Source organism: Lithobates pipiens, unplaced genomic scaffold (genome assembly GCF_037356315.1).
Source record: "Lithobates pipiens isolate NorthernLeopardFrog02 unplaced genomic scaffold, aLitPip1_a1.2 Scaffold_16, whole genome shotgun sequence".
In the NCBI taxonomy this organism is placed as follows: Eukaryota; Metazoa; Chordata; class Amphibia; order Anura; family Ranidae; genus Lithobates; species Lithobates pipiens.
In genome coordinates this window covers 640,695,131-640,716,111 of record NW_027507748.1, presented here as the reverse complement: position 1 = coordinate 640,716,111, position 20,981 = coordinate 640,695,131, and the positions used below count along the sequence as shown (strand labels likewise).

Below are 20,981 nucleotides of genomic sequence, written 5' to 3'. Positions count from 1 at the left end.
CAGAAATATCACTGACATTTTATAAACAGCAGATAATAAAAATCAAGTGCATAAAAAGGAACACAAGGACATTTTTTGTTTCAACTTACATCATCGCCAGAAAAATACTGATCTATGATTTCAAACGCTAGTTTGTAAATTTCTTCATTCTCGTGCTGCTGCAGTGCTTCTATCTTTTCCAAACCTAAAAGAGAACAAAGTGAAAATACAAAATATAAAAAAAGTTTACTCATAAGAGACCTTTACCTGAGGACCAGGCTTCTTTTTTAGACTAAGGGTCCTTTCACACGGGGCGGATCAGTTCTGATCCGCCCCGTGGATATCCGTTTGCTCAGCGGGGATCACTCCGTCGATCCCCGCTGAGCAGGGAGATGACAGGTCCGTCTCTGCACACTGCGCAGGGACAGACCTGTCACAGCGCCGCTCTCCCCTATGGGAGATCGGGTGACGACGGACCGCAGTGTCCGTCGTCACCCGATCCGATCCGCAGACGGATGGAAAAATAGGTTTTTCCTCCGTTACACTTTTTCGGATCGGAGCGGGTCGGATGTCAGCGGACATATCACCGCTGACATCCGACGCTCCATAGAGCTCTATGGAGCACCCGTTCAGGTCCGCCTGAAAAACTGACAGGCGGGTCTGAACGGGACGTCAGTGTGAAAGGGGCCTTAGTGTTTACATGTTTAAACAGATTTTTTTTATGCTAGAAAATTACTTAGAAACCCCAAACATTTTATATTGTTTTTTTTCTAACACCCTAGAGAACAAAATGGCGGTCATTGCAATACTTTTTTTCACACCGTATTTGCGCAGCGGTCTTACAAGTGCACTTTTTTGGAAAAAATTCACTTTTTTGAATAAAAAATAAATAAATAAGACAACAGTAAAATTAGCTCAATTTTTTTTTTTATATTGTGAAAGATAATGTTATGCCGATTACATTGATACCCATGGCACGCTTCAAAATTGCGCCTGCTCGTGGAATGGCGTCAAACTTTTAGCCTCAAAAATCTCCACAAGCGACATTTAAAAAATTCTACAGGTTGTATTTTTTGCATTACAGAGGATGTCTAGGGCTAGAATTATTGCTCTCGCTCTACCAATCGCGGCGATACCTCACATGTGTTGTTTGACTACCATTTTCATATGCAGGCGCTACTCACGTATGCGCTCGCTTCTGCGTGCGAGCTCATCGGGACGGGGTGTTTTTAAACTTTTTTTTATTTTTTCTTATTTTAATTTATTTTATTTATTTTTAGACAGTTTAAAAAAAAATAAAAAATGGATCACTTTTATTCCTATTACAAGGAATGTAAACATCCCTTGTAATAGAAAAAAGCATGACAGGTCCTCTTAAATATGAGATCTGGGGTCAAAAAGTCCTCAGATCTCATATTTGGACTTAATTGCAATAATAATAATAATAATAATAAAAAAAAAAAAAAAGATAGTAATTAGAAAAAAAATGACATTGAAAAAAATGTGCCTTTAAGAGGTATGGGCGGAAGTGACGTTTTGACGTCGCTTCCGTCCTCCTAGGGCAGTGATGGCGAACCTTGGCACCCCAGATGTTTTGGAACTACATTTCGCATGATGCTCAACTACACTGCAGAGTGCATGAGCATCATGGGAAATGTAGTTCCAAAACATCTGGGGTGCCAAGGTTCGCCATCACTGTCCTAGGGTATAGAGACGAGTGGGGGCCATCTTAGCCTCACTCGTCTCTATACCCAACACTAGGAAAGGACCCGATCGCCTCCGCCGCTACCGACGGCTCCGGTAAGCGGCGGAGGGCGCAGGAGAACGGCGGTGTCCCCTCTCCCGCCGCTGATAGCGGTGATCTCGCGGCGAACCCGCCGCAGAGACCACCATTATCGCACACACACGACCGGCGCCTGAAGAGATGGATGTCTCTGTTGTGGCAGCAGCTGCTGCCGCTACCGAGGTATCCCTCTTCAAAAAATGGACGTACACCGGCGTGCACTGGTCGTAAAGTGGTTAAACCTGGTGCATGTATCTCTTGCACTAGGCAGTATAATTTTTTTTATATGTATTATATGTAGTATATTTACTGTGGATTAATCATTTTAAAAATTCATGAACCCAAACAATACATTTCTCTATGCATGGCCAGAAACACGCCTTTGAAAACCTAATCTGAATATAAAGTGCCTTGTATGACTACCTATACAAAGGCTGTGAAACCTAAAGAAAACAAAAAAAACAATGAATGCTTTTCTAACTTGTCTTAAAAAAGCTAAAATAAAGCCCAAAAAAAAAAAAATAGATTTTTGGTTTACCTGCAAAATTTTCTTGGAGTACATCACAAGATACAGAGCGCTTCACATTTATGACTATTTAGGTTCTGTTACCACCTTTGGGAATCCCCACCTGGCAAAACTCCTAGCTCAGCTAAGCCTATAGGCTAGCAACCGGGAACAGACAAAAGGGGAAGTATCTGTGTCCTTTGATGCATTTCAACAAAAGGATTTTACCGCTAAACCAAATATCTTAAAGAGGAAGTAAACCCTAATGGGTTTACTTCCTCTGTCTCCCTGCAAAGGTAAAGCATAATGGGCTACTAGGCATCGCATAGTAGCCCACTATATGTCACTTACCTGACACAGGAGCCAGCGATGTTACCGCTGTCCCCGTAGCACAAAGCGTCCATCTTCTTCCAGGTATCACTGCTCCAGCCACTCACAGTGCCGGAGCAGCGATGACGTCACTCCCATGCATGCGCACTGGAGCCGCCCGTTAGCAGTGGCATGCTCAGTGCGCTCCGCAGTCTGCGGCGCGCAAAAAGACATGCCTGTCTTTTTGCAAATATCACCTAAACCGTGTAAGTTTAGGAGATATTTCATGGACCTACAGATAATCCTTAATCTAGGCTTACCTGTGGCCTGTAAGGGTTTACAGCCACTTTAAAGTGGAGGTTCACACAAAAAGTGAACTTCCGCTTTTTGGAACCCCCCCCTCCAGTGTCACATTTGGCACCTTTCAGGAGGGAGTAGGGGTGCAGATACCTGTATAATACAGGTATCTGCACCCACTTCCAGGAATAGACACCCGCTGGAGTCATGCCCTTCACGTCACCCCCCGCTGTGTTCTGGGAAACGCACAGGTCCTAGAACACAGCAGGGACAAGTGAGGACGCAGAACGCGACTCACGCATGCACAGTGGGGGACCGGGAAGTGAGGCTGCAGCTCTTCACTACCCAATTCCCTCACCGAGGATGGCGGCGGGGGCAGCCGAGAGACAAGCAATTGCTCGGCTTTGGCTGACGACATCACAGGCACCCAGGACAGGTAAGTGTCCATTTATTAAAAGTCAGCAGCTGCAGTATTTGTAGCTGCTGGCTTTTATTTATATATTGGACTCCCCCTTTAACTGCTTAAATGTCCATCACAGAACACAAGGGCACTTTATATTGAGGACTACTTGGGATGTCCCAAAGTACGGAACCTGAGAGGTCGGCAAGAAGGCAAACATGTCCGAATCCAAAGACAGAACAGGGGAAGTGCCACTACAAAAGCCACCTGCCAAACATTGGTGGATTCCATCCTGAACTTAAACTTGAGCACTTTAAAGCAGTATTCCACACAAAAACAATCATATTGCAGCTGACAAATTCTTAGATGTGATTGCTGCAGCAGTTTGCTTTTTAAACTTTCTTCAGTATGTGTTTTTCAAAAGAACAAGCTTTATTGTAGTTCGAGGGCTGAGAAAAATAGGATTTTTTCATCATACTTACCTGTAAAATCCCTTTCTTTGAGTAAATCATGGGACACAGAGTTAGGCTAATATTCATTACCTGCTGGGTTATACTTCATCTCTAGGTGGACACTGGTATACCAAAGATCTTAAGACAGGAAGTGATCCCCTATATAACTCCTCCCATACAGGAAGTACTTGAGGATTCAACGCTTGCTATAAAACTGAAAAAGAGGAGAGGGACCCCAGAGTCCCACAATGTACTCAAAGAAAAAGATTTGCTTTTTCATACGTCATGGGACACAGTCAGGCTAATAGTCATTACCTCCTGGGACGTCACCGAGGGTTAGCCTTGAGGGGAGGGAGACTCCCTGCCAAACAATAGCCATCAAAACTTATACAGTAGCCTGCAGTACACTGTGGCTGTAAGCTCAGCTGCTCGAACATCCACTTGATAAAGTTTTGTGAGCGCATGCACAGAAGACCAGGTAGCAGCCTTACAAATCTGAGCCACAGATAACCAAATGGCAAAAAGCTCAGGAGGTTCCTACACCCCTGGTAGACTGAGCTTTCACCCTAAAGGGAGGAACTTTGTTTCAGACTGTTGGCCTGAATGAGCAACTGACGAACCCAATTGGCAATGGAAGCCTTGGAAAAGCTGCCTGCCCCTTCTTGGGTCCTTTTGGTAAAGCAAAGGAATCCTCAAACCTTCAGGGCACAGATCCTTGTGGATGGCAAGGATACTCTTGCTTGGACCATTATCTCGGATCAGACCTAAAAACTTTAGACTCTGAGCTGGTCTCAAGGTAGACTTTTAGGTATTTAAGATCCAGCCGAAGCTTTCCAAATAACGCACTGTGCACGTTATGCTCTGTTCTAGAGCTCTGTAGTGCGTGATCTCTGAGCAGGAGGTCATCTATATACCCAAGCACCTGGATCCCTTGGGCCTTTAAAAGACCCAGTACTGGTGCTATGACCTTTGTGAACACCCGGGAGCTGTAGCAAGCTCGAAAGGTAGAGCCATAAGCTGAAAATGATGTTCCTCTACTGCAAATCACAGGAACCTCTCATTAGGCGGAAAGATAGGTATGTGGAAACAGCGATGGAGACCAGAAAGTCTCCCATCTGGAGTGAGGCTACTACTGAGCGGACAGACACCATTCGAAAAGACTGGATCAGTAGATAGTGGTTCATAGATCTTAGGTCCAAAATGGGCCTCATGCCCCTGTTTGGTTTTTGAACTGTAAATAGGTTTTAGTAAAACCCCAGGCCCCTTTCGGGTACAGGAACCTCTAAAATCACCCCTTGATGCACTATATGTAGTGCCTGAAGCAATAAGTCTTTTTGGAGGATCCGAGGGAAATCTGGATCTTAGAAACCTGAGGGGAAAGCCCCACAACTCCAGCTTGGAAATCCCAGAATATAGTTCAGGTGATCCACTCGTCCTGAACCATTGTTCTCCAAATGTCCACAAAGAGCAGCAGCCTTCCCCCCTACTCGATGGAATGGGGGCTTCCCCTCAAAAAGCAGGGCTTGGTGCTAGGTTTAGACCCAGGTTTTTTTTCTGGGCCTGGCCTTGCGGCTTGCCCCTGGCCCTAGTGCTCTGTTGGCAGTGGAACTGCCTTGGCACAGACACATTTGGGGAAAGCAGTCCTGAGGCTTTAAATGAGGGACACCAGGTGCTTTTCTTCACAGGAAGTAGGGAACTCTTCCTTCCGGAAATCTTTTGGATATATTTATCCAAGTGATCACCAAAACGTTCCCCATGGAAGGGGAAACCTGCCAATAACGTCTAACAAGGAAGCTTGGCTAACCAGTTTTTAAGCCACAAAAGTCTGCACATATGTACAGACAGTAGAGCCAAACGATAAACCTGCTGTATTGAGTCCTTTAAGACATCAACAGCAAAACACAGCGCCTTATTTTCAGCTAGCTTCTCCTGGTTAGGCCTGCCTAACCTGATCCTTTACGGACTGGCAGATACCAATTGCTGCAACAACTGGCTGAACTGGCCAAAAAAAAGGAAGCCTTTAATAATGACTCCAATTTCTTGTCAACAGGGTCCTTAAAGCCCTGTGCAGCATCTACCAGACAAGTTCTTATTTAAGGAAGAGACTGCTGCAGCTACGGCTGGCATGCTCCACCACTTTTCATCCAAAAAGGAAAACCTCTTTAGGAGGAACAAAAATCCTGTCAGGATGTTTTCAATCAGCATACATCACCTGTTCCAACAGAGGGTGTAAGGAGAAAGCCTGTGTGGCTTTAAGAAGCCTCAGGGATCCCAAAAGAGGACCAGGGAGGCTCAGTAACCTCTGCAAGAGGCAACTTAAAGGCGGAACAAACCATTTCGGTAAGAGTCTGGATAAAAAGCCTCTGATTGAGAGGCAGACATCTGGATATCTTGTCCAGATTGCTCGGAAGCAGACTCATCCGCCAGACCATCCACAGAATCATGCATTTTAAGCTCTTCCCCATCCTCAACCCATTCCTACTCCAAACTAGGAGGCTCCAGGGAGGGGAATCTGTCACACTTCTTGTCACCCTGCGGGATGGAGGCAATCATGCCAGCAATCCTGTGCTCTAACCCGACACTACTGCATAACATGCTCTATGGGAACAGGATTTACTTTTTTTTGGGTTAACAAAGAAGCTTTAATGATTAACCTCATATTATATGGTTTTGGTAAATCTGAAGACAAAAATCTGCAGAAAATCTAATGGTGTGTATAGGGCCTAAGAAAGGAAGTATGTTACTGGCCAGATCACCAGGGGAGCAAGCCAAAAAAAAATATAAACAAAACGCCTAATGCAGCCACCACATCTAATGATGGGTAAGCTGCAATATATTCCATTATTGATTTTGGCTTTAGTACCATTTTAAGATCCAGAACAAACTGGTTTGGAAATCGACAGGTTGGCATAGAAGCTGTGAAACCTCTCCTCGTCCGGTACAAGTGCGTTGACCCCTTGGATTAGCAGCCATTCCAGAGCCATAAAGCAAGCCCTCCTAAAGCGCGGAGGGGGAAGCAACAAGTTTAGCCTGTAACTTCTGGACACCACGTTGCAGACCCAGTGGTCTGACTTCTTGGGCCAAGGTGGTAGTGAAGGCCAATAAACATCTCCACACCTGCAAGAGTATGGGTGCCCTTTGCCAAGTGGAAAATATTTGCTGCCAAAACCAGAGAACTTTTGGTTCTAGTTATGCCAGAACAGGTATGTAAGCCTTCGATTTTAACCACTTGCCAACCAGCCCCCGCTTGGGCAAACTCCCATTCCCTCCCATCTATGGCATCTGCACACAAAACTTCCCACGATGCCCTACATCACCTAGCACAAGTTAAAAACAGGCCTAGTTGAGCTTAAAAGAGTTAGTTGAGCAGGGATTCTGGCTTTTTGTGGCCAGTCTTAATTCACCTGATGGCAGCAGCATAACCAAAGCAATCATGAATATGAAGTCCTGTGATGTACGATTAATACAATTCTATTAGACATTTCCACTTGATTTTAAGCTTTGCCATTGACAATAAGCTTTATTACACCCAGGAGATATAAAGAAACAGGTCCTCACCTCCACACTCCTCTATGATTTCGGCAATTGTGCTTGCTTCCTCCCCAGCCATAATCAAAATGTTTTTCAAGCCATCCAAAACCACCTGTACAACTTGGGAGTCTTTCACAGATAATAAATTGCAAAATGGTGGGATAACATTCTGTTGTACAAGGTACTCCACCTGTAAAGAAAAAAAAAAAAAAAGGTATACAACTACACAGGCATGTTTGCGGGTAGTTTCAAGAATGACAACATACAGAAAAGGTGCTCAGATTCAGCAACTGATCTTTTCCGATATCCACAACAGGGACACATTTGAACCCCTTTCATGAGGCGTAAACAAAGTTTTGCAACTTTGACATGTGTTGGTAAAACCGTACATATCACCGCAACTACTTTGTGTATCCAGGTGGATTATACCCGTTTTTTTTTTCAGGGCAATCTGGGTTTTATTTTGGTGGTAAATGGTAATGGATATTTCCTGACATAAAATAGTAACTAAATGTTTTTTTTGGAAAAAAAAGTAGCTGTATATTTCTTTTACCATAACCTACCAAACAAACCACAATACATTCCCCTGTTCCTGGCGATTGCAGCGATACCACATACTGAATGATGCCATAAAACTGCATTATTTGTTTTCATTTTTTATCTACCTAAAACAGACACCAATACCAATTTAAAGGATTCTTAATTTTTTAAATACTACCCAAAATATACAAACCATGATCTGCCCATTTCTTGTATTTTACATTTTTTTTTTTTTTTACATATTTCTCCTCTAGCAGGAGAAAAAAAAAAAAAAGATAGCATTTTTTTTCCGAAAAGAGAGAGAAAAGAAAAAGGAAGGACAGACGCAGGCTGCAGTGACCGATCGTTGCAAAAGCCTCTGATTGGCTATCGCAGTGATCAGGTACCGGGCTTCTTGCTTCCCAATTGTTAGTATGGGACCTGGGGCACGAAAGACCTGCTTCTATAAAGCTGCATATGTGTACACGCGGTGGAAGGGTTTAAAAAAGCAACCACCACCACCACAGTGCACACCTGATCACTTTACACTATCTTACCAGAGGACAAACTGGGATTTTAACAGTAGCAAAACCTTTTGAGTGGGCGACAGCCATTTGACTTTTATATCATGAAAATCATTTCTTCTCTCACCTGGTCTTTTCGTCCGCTTATTGTCAAGTTGCTGATTGCCCAGGCAGCTTCTTTTTGAGTTCCAAAATCACCCTAAAAAAATAAATAAATGAATAAGAAAATTATTCTATGCCATCTGAGTAAACACACACCACTAAGTTGCATAAATTAATATGTTTTACAGCATTGCCATTTATGACTGAGCAGTATTATTTAGTTTCAAATTCAGAGGCCACAAACTCACCTTAGCCAGTTGATGTATGATCATTGGGATTAGTCCAGCATCAATAACCGCTTGAACCTGTTGCTGATTGCCCGCTGTGATATTGGACAGGAACCAAACTGCTTCCTAAAAACATCAAAAGTATTGTACAGTAAGATCATAGTATTAGGCAACAGCAAACTTTAAGAGCTTTAACTACTTCAGCCCCAGAAGTTTATCCACTTAATAACCAGGCCATTTTTTGCAAAACGGCACTGCTTTTCTTTAACTGACAAATTGCATGGTTGTGCAATGCTGTACCCAAATAAAATTTACGTCCTTTTTCCCCACAAGTAGAGCTTTCTTTTGGTGGTATATGATCACCTCTACAGTTTATTTGCGCAAAAAAAAAAATCCATAAAAATATCCCATAGTTTTTGGATGCTATAACTTTTGCGCAAACCAATCAATATACTCATTGGGATTTTTTTTTTTTTACCAAAAATATATGTAGCAGAATACATATTGGTCTAAATCGATGAAGAAATTGGATATTTAAGATTTTTTTTTAATTTTGTATTATTGGATATGTTTTGTAGCAGAAAGTAAAAAAAATTGTCAGTCTTTTTTTTTTTGCGCAAATAAAGACTGACAATTTTTTTTACTTTCTGCTACAAAACATAGCCAATAATAAAAAATTTAAAAAAAATCTTAAATATCCAATTTCTTCATCGATTTAGACCAATATGTATTCTGCTACATATATTTTTGGTAAAAAATCCCAATGAGTATATTGACTGGTTTGCGCAAAAGTTATAGCATCCACAAACTATGGGATATTTTTATGGATTTTTTTTTTTTTTTTTTTTTACTAGTAATGCCAGTAATCAGGGATTTTTAGCAGGACTGCGTCACTGCGGCTGACAAATTGGACACCTGACACTTTTTTGGAGACCAGTGACACTAATACAGTGATCAGTGCTAAAAATATGCATGGTTACAGCACTGACACTGGCAGGGAAGTAGTTAACATCAGGGGAGATCAAAGGGTTAAGAGTTCTCCTAGGGAGTGTTTAACTGTGTGGGGGTTGCTCCAACTGGATAAAGCTAGACATTTGTGTTCCTGTTTTGAAGGAACACAAGATGTTCATCTTCTTCCCTGTCAGAACGGTGACCTGCCTTGTTTACATAGGCAGATCGCAGTACTGCCTCTCTGGGAAACGATCGTGGGAGGCCGGTGGACATTGGGTCAGTCGGACACGCTGATTGGCATCCCGTGTCCTATCCGCACGTGATCACGCCACCCAATGGCTATTGCACAAAGTCCCGTACAGGTACGTGATTTTGTGCAATAGAGACCCAAACTGCTGCAGGAAGAATGTGGTCAGCAAGTGGTTAACCTACCATACCTTATGTACCGCTCACTGAACATTCTTGGTGTGCCAGGATGAATTAAAACCTAAGTTCACCTTTTACATGTTACACCCCGAGTGCCAATGTAACAGGTTCTAAAAGTTGAACCTCTTACATGCATGCATCTTCTCCCTGAGCACTGGTCTTTGGTCAGTCTGATTTAGCAATGCACAATGACATCACTCCTGTGCATGAGGGGAAGTGCAGTCATCCCAGCACACCACTAGTGTGCCATGATGTAAACGGAGCTGTACATGCACTTTACTGCAGAAGTGACATTGCATTTCTCTTCTGCAATAAAAAGGACAAGTCTGTTCACAATTAGTTGCAAGAACCACAAGGAACCTACATTTCACCATTTTTTTTTTTTTTTTCACTGAATACAAGGTATTCTCTGATTGGTGGAGTTGGAGAGGAGGGGCAGCTGACATCGATCTCCATTTGGCCAATCAGACAAACATAGCTTTTCTCCTGAGTGGCGAAGATGTGGACAAGAGAATGTTTAGAGAAAAAAAAAAAGTTCCTCAAGCACCCGCCAGAATAGGCTGCAGCTTACTGTATGTAGAAGTCACAACAGTGAATTCCAACTTCACCATCAGCCACACAGAGGTGACATGTGGATAATTAGTTTAAGCCAAGCTGGCAAAAGCTGATGTTTAAACTACTCATTCCTAGAGTTCCTTTCACAATTAAGACTATCTGACCACTTGGCTTTCTTCTTATTCAGGTTTCAAATAACTTAGACAATTTGAAATTAAACTACCTTGTTGATTTTTTCTTTAGGATGCGTCAGTAGATTTTGAAAATGTGCAAGGACATCGCAGTTCAACACCACCTGAGTCTGTTCATCGGTGCCGGTCACTATATTGCCCACGGCTCTTAGAGCTGCTGTCTGAGAAGGACAAATGAGAAAAAGAAAATCATAACATACAACAGATTGTATTAAAGGGGTATAAATACCACTAAAGTGGCTTCTCAAAGTTGTATTGTATATAGAATGGGACCCTTTTACTGCTATGGTCCACACAGCACAGACTTCAAAGTGAATACAATTTGTTACCAGAGAACCCACCTCCGGTACAGTTTCTCTCAACTTCTTTTCCCGCTGAGGAACCATTGAAATAATTAAGGACTCAGTAAACCCCTGATAAAATTAAATCCTTAGAGGTCAGTTCAAGGAATACCCAACTCGGACAAATCAATACATGGACACCAAGAAAACAACGGTTTTCTATGTGCCTTCTTTACACCAAACAGGTGCATTAGCGTGTGTTGCATAAAAAAAAAAGCCTGCATGTCTGCATTTAAACACAGAACAATGCAAGGTTCCAATGCACTGCACTGGGCTGCCCCTGCACAAAGCACACCGGTGTGCACATTATACGGAGCAGAACGTGTGGGCTGGTGTGAACTGGCTCTTACAGCAGTAGTCAGCATGCCACCCTTACAGCTAAAAGGATAGAGGTGGTCATGCAGAGGGCTCTGCCACATAGTGTTCGACCCAGAATTATGCAGGCATCAAGAGATGGGCGTTCAGCCGTAGTTTAGGGAAACCCCCAGCAACCTCTGAAGGAACCATGGTTCAGAAATGCGCTAATGGCTACAAAGTGTATAGATTACCAAGAGGGAGGAGTGTGTTTATTTGTGATGTGCACCTTCAACCTCTACTTTGTGTGTTTTTTTTTTTAAAGTGGCATGACTTCACCTCCTCACTAAAGCCACCAGTGTTTAGAACAGGGGCCTCAAACGGGTGGCCCTGCAGCTGTTGCGAAACTACAAGTCCCATGAGGCATTGCCAGGCTGACAGTTAAAAGCACGACTCTCACCGGCAATGGCATGTTGGGACTGTAGTTTCACAACAGCTGGAGGGCCACCAGTTTGAGACACCTGGTTTAGAAGGAGAAGCCAAAGACAATTTAACAGCAGTCAGCTGGAATTGGTGCAGTTCTCCAATGAATTAGCATTTTTTGGAAATGATGTGCTTTATGTATGAATATACAAAAACCTGCTTCCATCTATATTAATTGTACAGCACTTATTGATAGCTGTAAATTTAAATCAATTCATGACCAGGCCGCCACGTCGCTCGCAGCCTGTATGCTCAGGAAACTCATAGCTTTCCAGTGACATCTCTCCTTGCCTGGTTACCATTTGCGCCCAAAGCCTCGTTCTGAGGCATCCTCCACTGCAGGTACCCCATTCAAACTTTAGGAAGAGTGTGCCGCCGTTCTTAGAAAGTTCAGACCCCCTCTTTCTGCCACCGGGCCAGTTAAAATGCGCAGCACGCTTCGAGCATACGCAGTAGGAAACCAGCTGTGAAGCCGAAAAGGTTTCACTGCCGGCTTCCTTACAAACGGTGGCAGCACCCGAGTGCCCATCCGAAAAACAGCAGGGGTGCCAACATCGTGGGCTCCCTGGGCCGGCAAGCATCCTTATTTTAAAAGTGAGCAACTACAGTATTTGTGGCTGCTGACTTTAAAAGAAAATTCAACTAGGCTGGAACACTGCTTTAAGTGAGCAACACTCAGTCCAATATTGAATGCTCACCGTGAAAGAAGAGGAAGGACCTGTGACAATCAGGTTTAAAGCACTGACTGGAACAAGAATGCAACAAGCATGGTATGGGTGCATTTTTTTCTTTTCATGCGTCAATGTATGTTATAGGGCCTATTGACGACAGTGGTAGCACATGGAAATGCATGGTTGTTAAAAGCACTTTAAAATGTGCATATAAAAATAAAAAAAAATAAAGTCAAAAACCTAAACATTTAAAGATGACCCCCAAAAAAATAAAATAAACCTGCCAGAATCCTTATACTTTGCCAAATCAATATGCAAACCTTGACTTTTTTTTTTTTTTTTTAAATACAAATTACACCTCCTGTTTAAAAACAGAGCACTAAAGCGGTTTTACCTGAACTTTTACTTCCTGGTGGCTCAGAAGCGGTACTAAAAATGGCACAACTCCAGAATCTATCACCATCTGTATTTGTTCATTACCACCATCAGTTAAGTAGGACAACGCCCATACTGTATCCACTAGAATCTGAAAGAAAAAAAAAAAAACATTGTAAACATGTGCAGAATAAGCAACAGAAAGAAATAAAATGACAGCAGCTATTTTATGATCAGAAAACTATTATATGGTATTGAAAATAAGATTACTCTCATCTACAATAGTGTCAGTACCAAATTGAATACCATAAATAAAACACAGACGTTCCATTTTAAAATAAGCTAAAGATATACTACTGTTACCAAATCTAAGTACACACTTCAAGGCCACTTGCATCAACCAGTAATTACCTAAAACAGTACCGTATATACTCGAGTATAAGCCGAGATTTTCAGCCTCTTTTTTGAGGCTGAAAGTGCCCCCCTCGGCTTATACTCGAGTCATCGCCGTCTGTCTGCCCGAACAGCGTGTCGAGCAGACAGACAGCGGCCATTCTAACTTTCAAAAGCCGCGCCTCCCTGTCTGTGATAGGCGGAACACAATTTCCCAGCAGTCTGTGTTCCGCCTATCACGGACATCCGCTCATCCTCATACTATGGACGAGGATCAGAGGATGTCCGTGATAGGCGGAACACAGACTGCTGGGAAATTGTGTTCCGCCTATCACAGACAGGGAGGCGCGGCATTTGAACAGGGGAATGGGCGCCGACGAAGAGCGGTGATCCTGGGACGGGACCGGACGGAGGCTCGGCTCGGCTCGGGACGGGACCGGACGGAGTCTCGGGACGGGACGGGACCGGACGGAGTCTCGGGACGGGACGGGACCGGACGGAGTCTCGGGACGGGACGGGACCGGACGGAGTCTCGGGACCGGACGGAGGCTCGGGACACAGGTAGGCTGGACACACAAGGCCACACACACACATTATGTGCCATCTGCATACTTTGATCACTACCACACCTGTTTGGCAAGTGCTGCTGACATTCCTACTTCCTCCAGTTCCACAGTCCACTGCCTTAATGTCCCAGGAACTCTCAACTTCATGCATCCTCCCCCTATGCAATGCTTTATTTGCATGTTCTCTCTTTTAGGGAATGTAGAAAATGTACACACACACACACACACACACACACACACACACACACACACATGGATGGACACACACACACACAGGGATGGATGGATGGATGGACACACACACACACACAGGGATGGATGGACACACACAGGGATGGATGGATGGATGGACACACACACACAGGGATGGACAGGCATATCTCACCCTCGGCTTATACACGAGTCAATAGGTTTCCCAGTTTTTTGGGGGTAAATTGGGGGCCTCGGCTTATACTCGGGTCGGCCTATACTCGAGTATATACGGTAAATGGCGAGGGGCGGCATATCGGTAATCTACTCGGCCCTCACTGGCCCAACGGGCAAAACTCCCTATATGACAGCCTGGAAGGCCGACCTCCAAATCTCAAACAGTCTGGAGACCTGGCAAGCGGCTCTGACTAGATCCTTTCAAGGGATCCAAAATATATCACTCATGGAAGCTAGCATCAAATTGATAACCAGATGGTATCTCACTCCCTCCAAATTAGCTAAAATTTACCCCACGGCAAACCCTCTATGTTTTAGAGGGTGTCAACACCGTGGCTCTATGATCCACATTTGGTGGGAATTCCCCAGGCTCCGATCATTCTGGAGCAAAATTTTCAACATGATTTTCAGGGTAACAAGCTGCCAGGTCCCCAGGACTCCAGAAGTAGCGTTGCTAAACACTCATGTTCCTTCACTCCTCAAAAACGTTCAGAAACTGACCCACTTTATCCTTCTAGGTGCCAAAATTGCAATAGCTACTGCTTGGAAACAACCCAGACCCTCTCTCCTTACAGCTAAGAGGAAGATATCCTGGATTATGTCCCAGGAAAAATCAGGCATCCTGTTGGACACTACACCGAAATTTAGAAAGGTGTTGGATCCATGGGCCAGGTACATAGGAATCTCCCTCTTACCGGGAGTGCCCCCGGGTATTATGACCTAAACAATAGATGTGATATTCCCCAACTGAGCAGCGGTTGATCTAGTTCTCCACCCTCTCCCCCTTATTCAGGAGTAGCTTTTCCCTCTCCCATTCCTCTGTCCTCTTTTTTTTCTTCTCTCTCTATCCTTCTTGATCTCTCTCTTATGATCGCCTTAATAGGCAGATAAATAACACGATCATAATACAGATGGAATGCATACTGGGGAGCTCCTCTCTTGCTGCCCCTTGGATACCCTCTCCCTGGGGGATGGGGGATCAGGGGGACTACACCCCTACCCTGACACAGCAAGATCCCTATTCGGGGTGCCGGGGGGGGGGGACCCCTGGTCTTTCCCTTAGGTAGCCTCTAGTTATGGGCTCTAGATAGGGCGACCCCCCTTTTGTTGCTCATCTGGCTTTAGCCCTCCTTGTGAGGGATGATGTTTGTATTTCCAGCTGCTATTGTCTATGGTTGCACTATTGTTTGCCTGTTGTATACTTGATTACCGGCAGCAGGCCTGCCCTGCTGCCAATTGTTTGTTAATATACCCACGTACTTGTAAGTGCCTTTTCGAAAATAAACCTTTGAAAGTAAACAGTAAATGGCTGGACTTTATTGGACTCTTACTAGAAAGAAGTGACAGCTCATAGACAAAGACATTTTAAAAGGTTTTGAGCCTATTGTAAAAGGGGTGTACTTGCGCCTCATTGCAATGACAGAACACAAAAAAAAAAAAAAAAAAAACACAACAACATTCAGCCACATTTGAAGCACAGAGGTATCATCCATTTCTAAACTACACATTAATTTGTCACATTTTAAAACTGAAACATTTACCATACTTACATTAATATCTGTATGGTAGATTAGGACACATAAAGCAGGCAAAATCTAGGAAGAGAAAAACAAAAAAACTTAAATCTCAGACAGTAGCGAGAAAAAAAAAAAAAAAGACATTAAATCAATTTAAATAAAATTTGGACAAACTGGTTAATTTGTTCTAACGCAATCCTTTTCTTATGGCGTCCACAGCAGATCTCAAGAGTACAGACCATGCCTGTAGAAGTCTGGACACAAGGAAAGTTGCTTCTGCCCCTTTGAGATATACTTGCATATAATGCACTTGGATATTCAGTATGTAAGCAGAACATTTCCCCATAGAGACAGAATTGCCATAATCTTGGCCAAAACATACGTACAGTAGGCGCTGTCGGAACAAAAGCTGTCATGCCAAGGGTCTGCAGTGGACTCATGTATGAATCAGATGGGTTTTGCATTTCCATACAAGTCTATAATTATGCAAAGCTTACTTGAAGCATGTCAAATACAGGTTAGAAGGAGGTCTACTGCAGGGCAAATACACCTGCCAATGAATTTAATGTTAAATCTCATCAGAATGTAAAAATGGATGCCAAAGCATGTCCTTCGAGGTAGCATAAAATGCATCGAGTGTACAGCGTGCTTGTGTAGTTTAGACAGTGTTACCATGAGCAGTGTACTGCAAAAAGAGGTATGGGAGCAATAAACAGCTTCACTGACTTGCTTGCAAACAAAGGGAGACAACAGGAAGGGAGAGGAAATCTACCCCTAGGATGGGAAATGCACTCCTGTAAGAGTTATCATGGGAGAAAGATGTCTCCACTGAAGCTGTATCACCAATCCTTGTTTCCACAACAACCCAACATTTTCAAAATCCAATTGTCACAGGGACAGAAAGTGAGGTGAAATTTTCTGAACAGGAGCACAGACTGCAAAAACAAACATTACTGGGGTGTCATCCCTTCCCTGTGCCATCAGTCCAAAACTTAAAAAAATAAATATGTACCTTGCATACAAATTCAACAAAAGAACAAACCTACAGCACCTATCATGTTTGTAACCCAGGGATTGCCTGTAATCTACAAAGGCCCTTTATCCAGGTTGGACATGTGGGACTTTGCTCTCTAAGACTATGGTCCAAACTAGGCCTTAGTCTTAGCAGGGAAACTGGCATTGCTGTGTCATTCAGCAGCATGAATCAGCTGCACAGAATTAGGTCATCAGAAGGCCAGTTTGCTCATTAGTCAGTAACCTTCTACACCAGTGATAGCGCACCTTGGCACCCCAGGTGTTCTGGAACTACATTTCCCATGATACTCATGCACTCTGCAGTATAGTCGAGCATCATGGGAAATGTAATTGCCAAGCATCTGGGGTGCCAAGGTTAGCCATCACTGTTCTACACAAGACTAGAAATTCAGTATATCATGCCTGCCACAAAAGCAGACAAGCTTCACATAGAGAAGTAACTTTTTTTTCTTTTTTTAAATAAAATGGCTTGAAATGGTTGTAAAGGCTGACTTTTTTTTAATATATATTGTTATACTTACCTGCTCTGTGCCTAGATTATCCTCTTCTGGGGTCCCCACTGGCACTCCTGGTTTCTCCCCGTCGTGTGCCCCCATAGCAAGAAACTTGCTATGGGAGCATTCGTGTGGGCTCGATCCTGCACAGTGCACATCTATTAATTCCCCCCCCCCCTCCCCCTCAGCTCCCTCATCACTGCATTTGATTGACACAAGCAGGAGCCACTGGCTCCCACTAAGTCCAGTGAGAAGGGAAGGAGAAAGGTGCCACTGCTCTTGGGCACAGCACTAGATCAAGATAGGGCTCACAAGTATGAGGAGGGGGCTGCTGCATGTAAAAAATGTTTTTCCCTTAACCACTTCAATACAGGGCACTTTTGCGCCTTCCTGCCCAGGCCAATTTTCAGCTTTGAGTGCTGTCACTTTAAATGACATTTGCATGGTCATGCTATACTGTATCCAAACTAAATTTTTATCATTTGATTGCTAAACGAATAAAAAAAAAAAAAAAAAAAAAGACCTTAAAATTTGGAAAACAAAAAACGTTTTCTTGGTTTTTGTTATAAAATTTTGTAAATACGTTTTTTCTCCTTCACTGATGGGCACTGATAAGGCAGCACTGACAGACACTAAAGGCTGCATTGATCAGTACTTATGGGTGGCACTGCAAGGAAACAGTGATGGACATTGATAGCTTTCACTGAGAAGCATCAATGGCGGCACTGGATGGCATTTTTCATGGACAGATTGGCAGCTGCCTGGTTGTCTAGGGTGGCATACCTGGTGGTCCAGGCAGAATCCTGGAGGTCCTGGGCGGGCATCTGAGGGGGGGCTGCGGCAACGATCAGCACACTCCACCCTTCAGGAAAGCAGCCGATCGCTCTGCTTTACTCGTATCTGTCGGACACGAGTGAGGAAAAGCTCATCAACGGCTCTTCCTGTTTACATCCTCATCAGCCGTGATTGGACGTGGTAAAGTCTGTCAGAGACCCTTTACCTAGATCAAAGTTACAGTGTCAGACTGACACACGTCAACAATGATCATCGCGCAGCAGCTTGATATCCTGACGTCATGACGTCTGGTCAGGATATCGCAACCACTTTACCGCCGTCATTTTGCTATATGGCGGGCAGTAGTTAACGAAGAGTTCATAAAGATAGAAAACCACCTGCCTTCTGAACCACTTTAAAATACAAGCTTAATGGATGCAACTACGGAGGATCAATTTCAAGAAATAAGGCCCAATAATGTGCCACTGCGATTTGGTGCTTTATTGAAACATCAAAGGACGGTGGCATATTATAGAATGCATCTCAAATATGAACGTTCACCCTGCAAATAATAGTCAATTTCAAACTTTCCTTTCGATCTTGTCAGCAACAGAATTACTGCTCAACATACAGATCCGTTTTAGCCCTGGTTCACATTGGAACGATTTGACAAATCGTATGCCAAATCGGCAGCAACGGCACAGATTCCCAAGTCATTTCTGTACTACTTTTGGCGACTTCGAGGTGTCATTTCCAAAGACATCTGTGCAGCAACCCAAACAGATGTCTCGGAAATTGACCCCGACTGACATGCAGGAATTCCTGTCAGTGTGAACTTTTGCTTAAAGACAGCTTGAAAACATCTATCACAGCAATCAGCAATGCCCAAGATATCCACTCCCTCCCACTCGATCTATGCCCACAGCTCCTGGTTTTATCCTCTGCTCCGTGCCTCATGTTGACAAGAAGCCCTTCAGGACTGACAAGTTAGTAAAATCTTTACAAGCTCTACATGCAAGTACATTTTAGTGTGATAATTCCATTAGGCAGTAAATATAGAACAGATTAGTCATGATTTCCCCTTGATCTTAAAAGAGTAATGAGTAAGTCCTCTCATGGGAGGTAGAGTAAAAGCAAAACCATTTCAACACTCATTCAGAAAACTTAAAACAAATGCAGCCTTAAAGAGGAACTTCACACTCCCAATGAGAAATTAGGCATTTTTCCCCCTTTGCTTCTTTTTTTCATGCTGTACCAATGTATTTATAGATCCAGCCCTGTCCTCTATCATGCCATTCTCCTACTACAGGTCCTGTGTTAACATCTTCCTTTTTTATGTAATGGGGAAAAGGCTCTCTTGTTGAGTCAGTGACACATGCAGTCAGACCTGGCAACATGTTCACTTACATATTAAATGAATGGTGGAATGCTTGAAACAGAGTGCTGGGGGATGACCTAGTTAAGGGAGAGCCTCAGCTAGGGGCTATAAACCCCTTTGTTAAATTTCACATTTATTATTGTACTTCCCTTTTTTGCGAACTGTTGGCTTTTAGGTCGTTACTAATACCTGTGTGAATATCAATGTGTATTTTTGTTGATTTTAAAGTAAACTTGCAGTAAAAGAAACAGTTTTTCATTGTGTTTTTTATGCTGATCTTATAAGTTTTTATACTTACTGTTTTTCAAACTGGAAATAAATAATGCAGATCAGGAAATTTAAGCGTGTCAAGACGACGTTATTTACATAACTATTCTAGGTTTCTAATTCAGAAATATTCAAATATGGTCAACATGACAGCCAGGCAAATTTCAGTTTCAAAAGCAGAGCTCAGCAACGGCAGCCTACCTGGCTTCTTTTATAACCGGTACAGTATGTTTTCTGAACTCCAGTAGAGATTTTCTCTACTTCTACAAAAGCTACTCAAGCGCATTTCAAATGGTCATTGTACACAGCAAAGTTCACATCACCACGATTCATCTTTTTTACCTCCTGTACAGTCTCCATGGGTGGCGGAGGGTCCTTATTCCTGCACAGATTGACAATGACCCATGTGACGTTCCGAAGGAAAGTGATGGGGATGGAAGGGTTGATGAAGGACAAGAGCGGTTTAACAACTCCAAGTGAGATGACATAATCTCTACACTGTGGACCATCACCTACAGAAATGAAAGGGTTCAAAAGAAATTGCATTAAAGATGGAAAAAAATAAAAAAAAGGGTGACCTTGAAATGTATGCATGAGTAGAATTATTTTGTCTTGAAGAAGTGCTGTGAACTATTTCAGCAGCTAAAGTTTAAATCTTAGAGACATGAAATATATAATAGCAATTTAAAAAGATACATTGCCCAATCAATGTATTTGCTTTCCCTTTTATTATAGTATTAAAAGAACAAAGATTTGTTGACCGATCAATAAGAATTTCTACAACTCCCAATTTATAACATGACCACACTGTCCCATACTGTCTACCAAGAATGATTTCTTACCGATAATATTTCCAAGTGCCCACACTGCTTGTTCACAGACATTTTGATGCACGGAATGAAGGAGTCTCAGAAACAGGGGAACAGCATCTGCTCAAGAAGCAAGAATAGAAGGGTTTATAGACAACAGACTAAACTTGTCATTCTAGACAACAGTTAAATCACTGGTAACAGTTTTACTTTCCGAAGTACAGCATTTAAAAGGAAAGCCAGCATTTACATACCAACAACAATTTACACAGTATTTGTATACATGCATATATCAGTTCCCGTCCTCAAGGAGCTTACAGACTAAGGTCCTGACCATACATGCATACACAAAACATACCAGGACTAATTTATCTAGGAGCCAATTATACCATCAGCAAGTCTTTTGC

At 43.0% G+C, this 20,981-nt stretch overlaps 1 protein-coding gene across 2 annotated transcripts in view; it reads right to left on the bottom strand.

The window, feature by feature from the left end:
* KPNA3 (karyopherin subunit alpha 3) overlaps window positions 1-20,981 on the bottom strand; it is an 84,943-nt gene that overhangs the window by 7,977 nt on the left and 55,985 nt on the right. Inside the window, exons 8-16 of one of the 2 annotated variants that reach the window (XM_077484284.1) lie at window positions 20,608-20,697; window positions 20,108-20,277; window positions 15,851-15,895; window positions 12,935-13,066; window positions 10,784-10,912; window positions 8,650-8,754; window positions 8,427-8,498; window positions 7,284-7,446; window positions 90-184 (exon numbers count right to left, since the gene is read on the bottom strand). In XM_077484284.1, the coding sequence (XP_077340410.1) occupies window positions 90-184; window positions 7,284-7,446; window positions 8,427-8,498; window positions 8,650-8,754; window positions 10,784-10,912; window positions 12,935-13,066; window positions 15,851-15,895; window positions 20,108-20,277; window positions 20,608-20,697 (1,001 nt within the window). The remainder of the gene's footprint in view (window positions 1-89; window positions 185-7,283; window positions 7,447-8,426; window positions 8,499-8,649; window positions 8,755-10,783; window positions 10,913-12,934; window positions 13,067-15,850; window positions 15,896-20,107; window positions 20,278-20,607; window positions 20,698-20,981) is intronic. The other variant, XM_077484285.1, reaches the window with a different exon arrangement.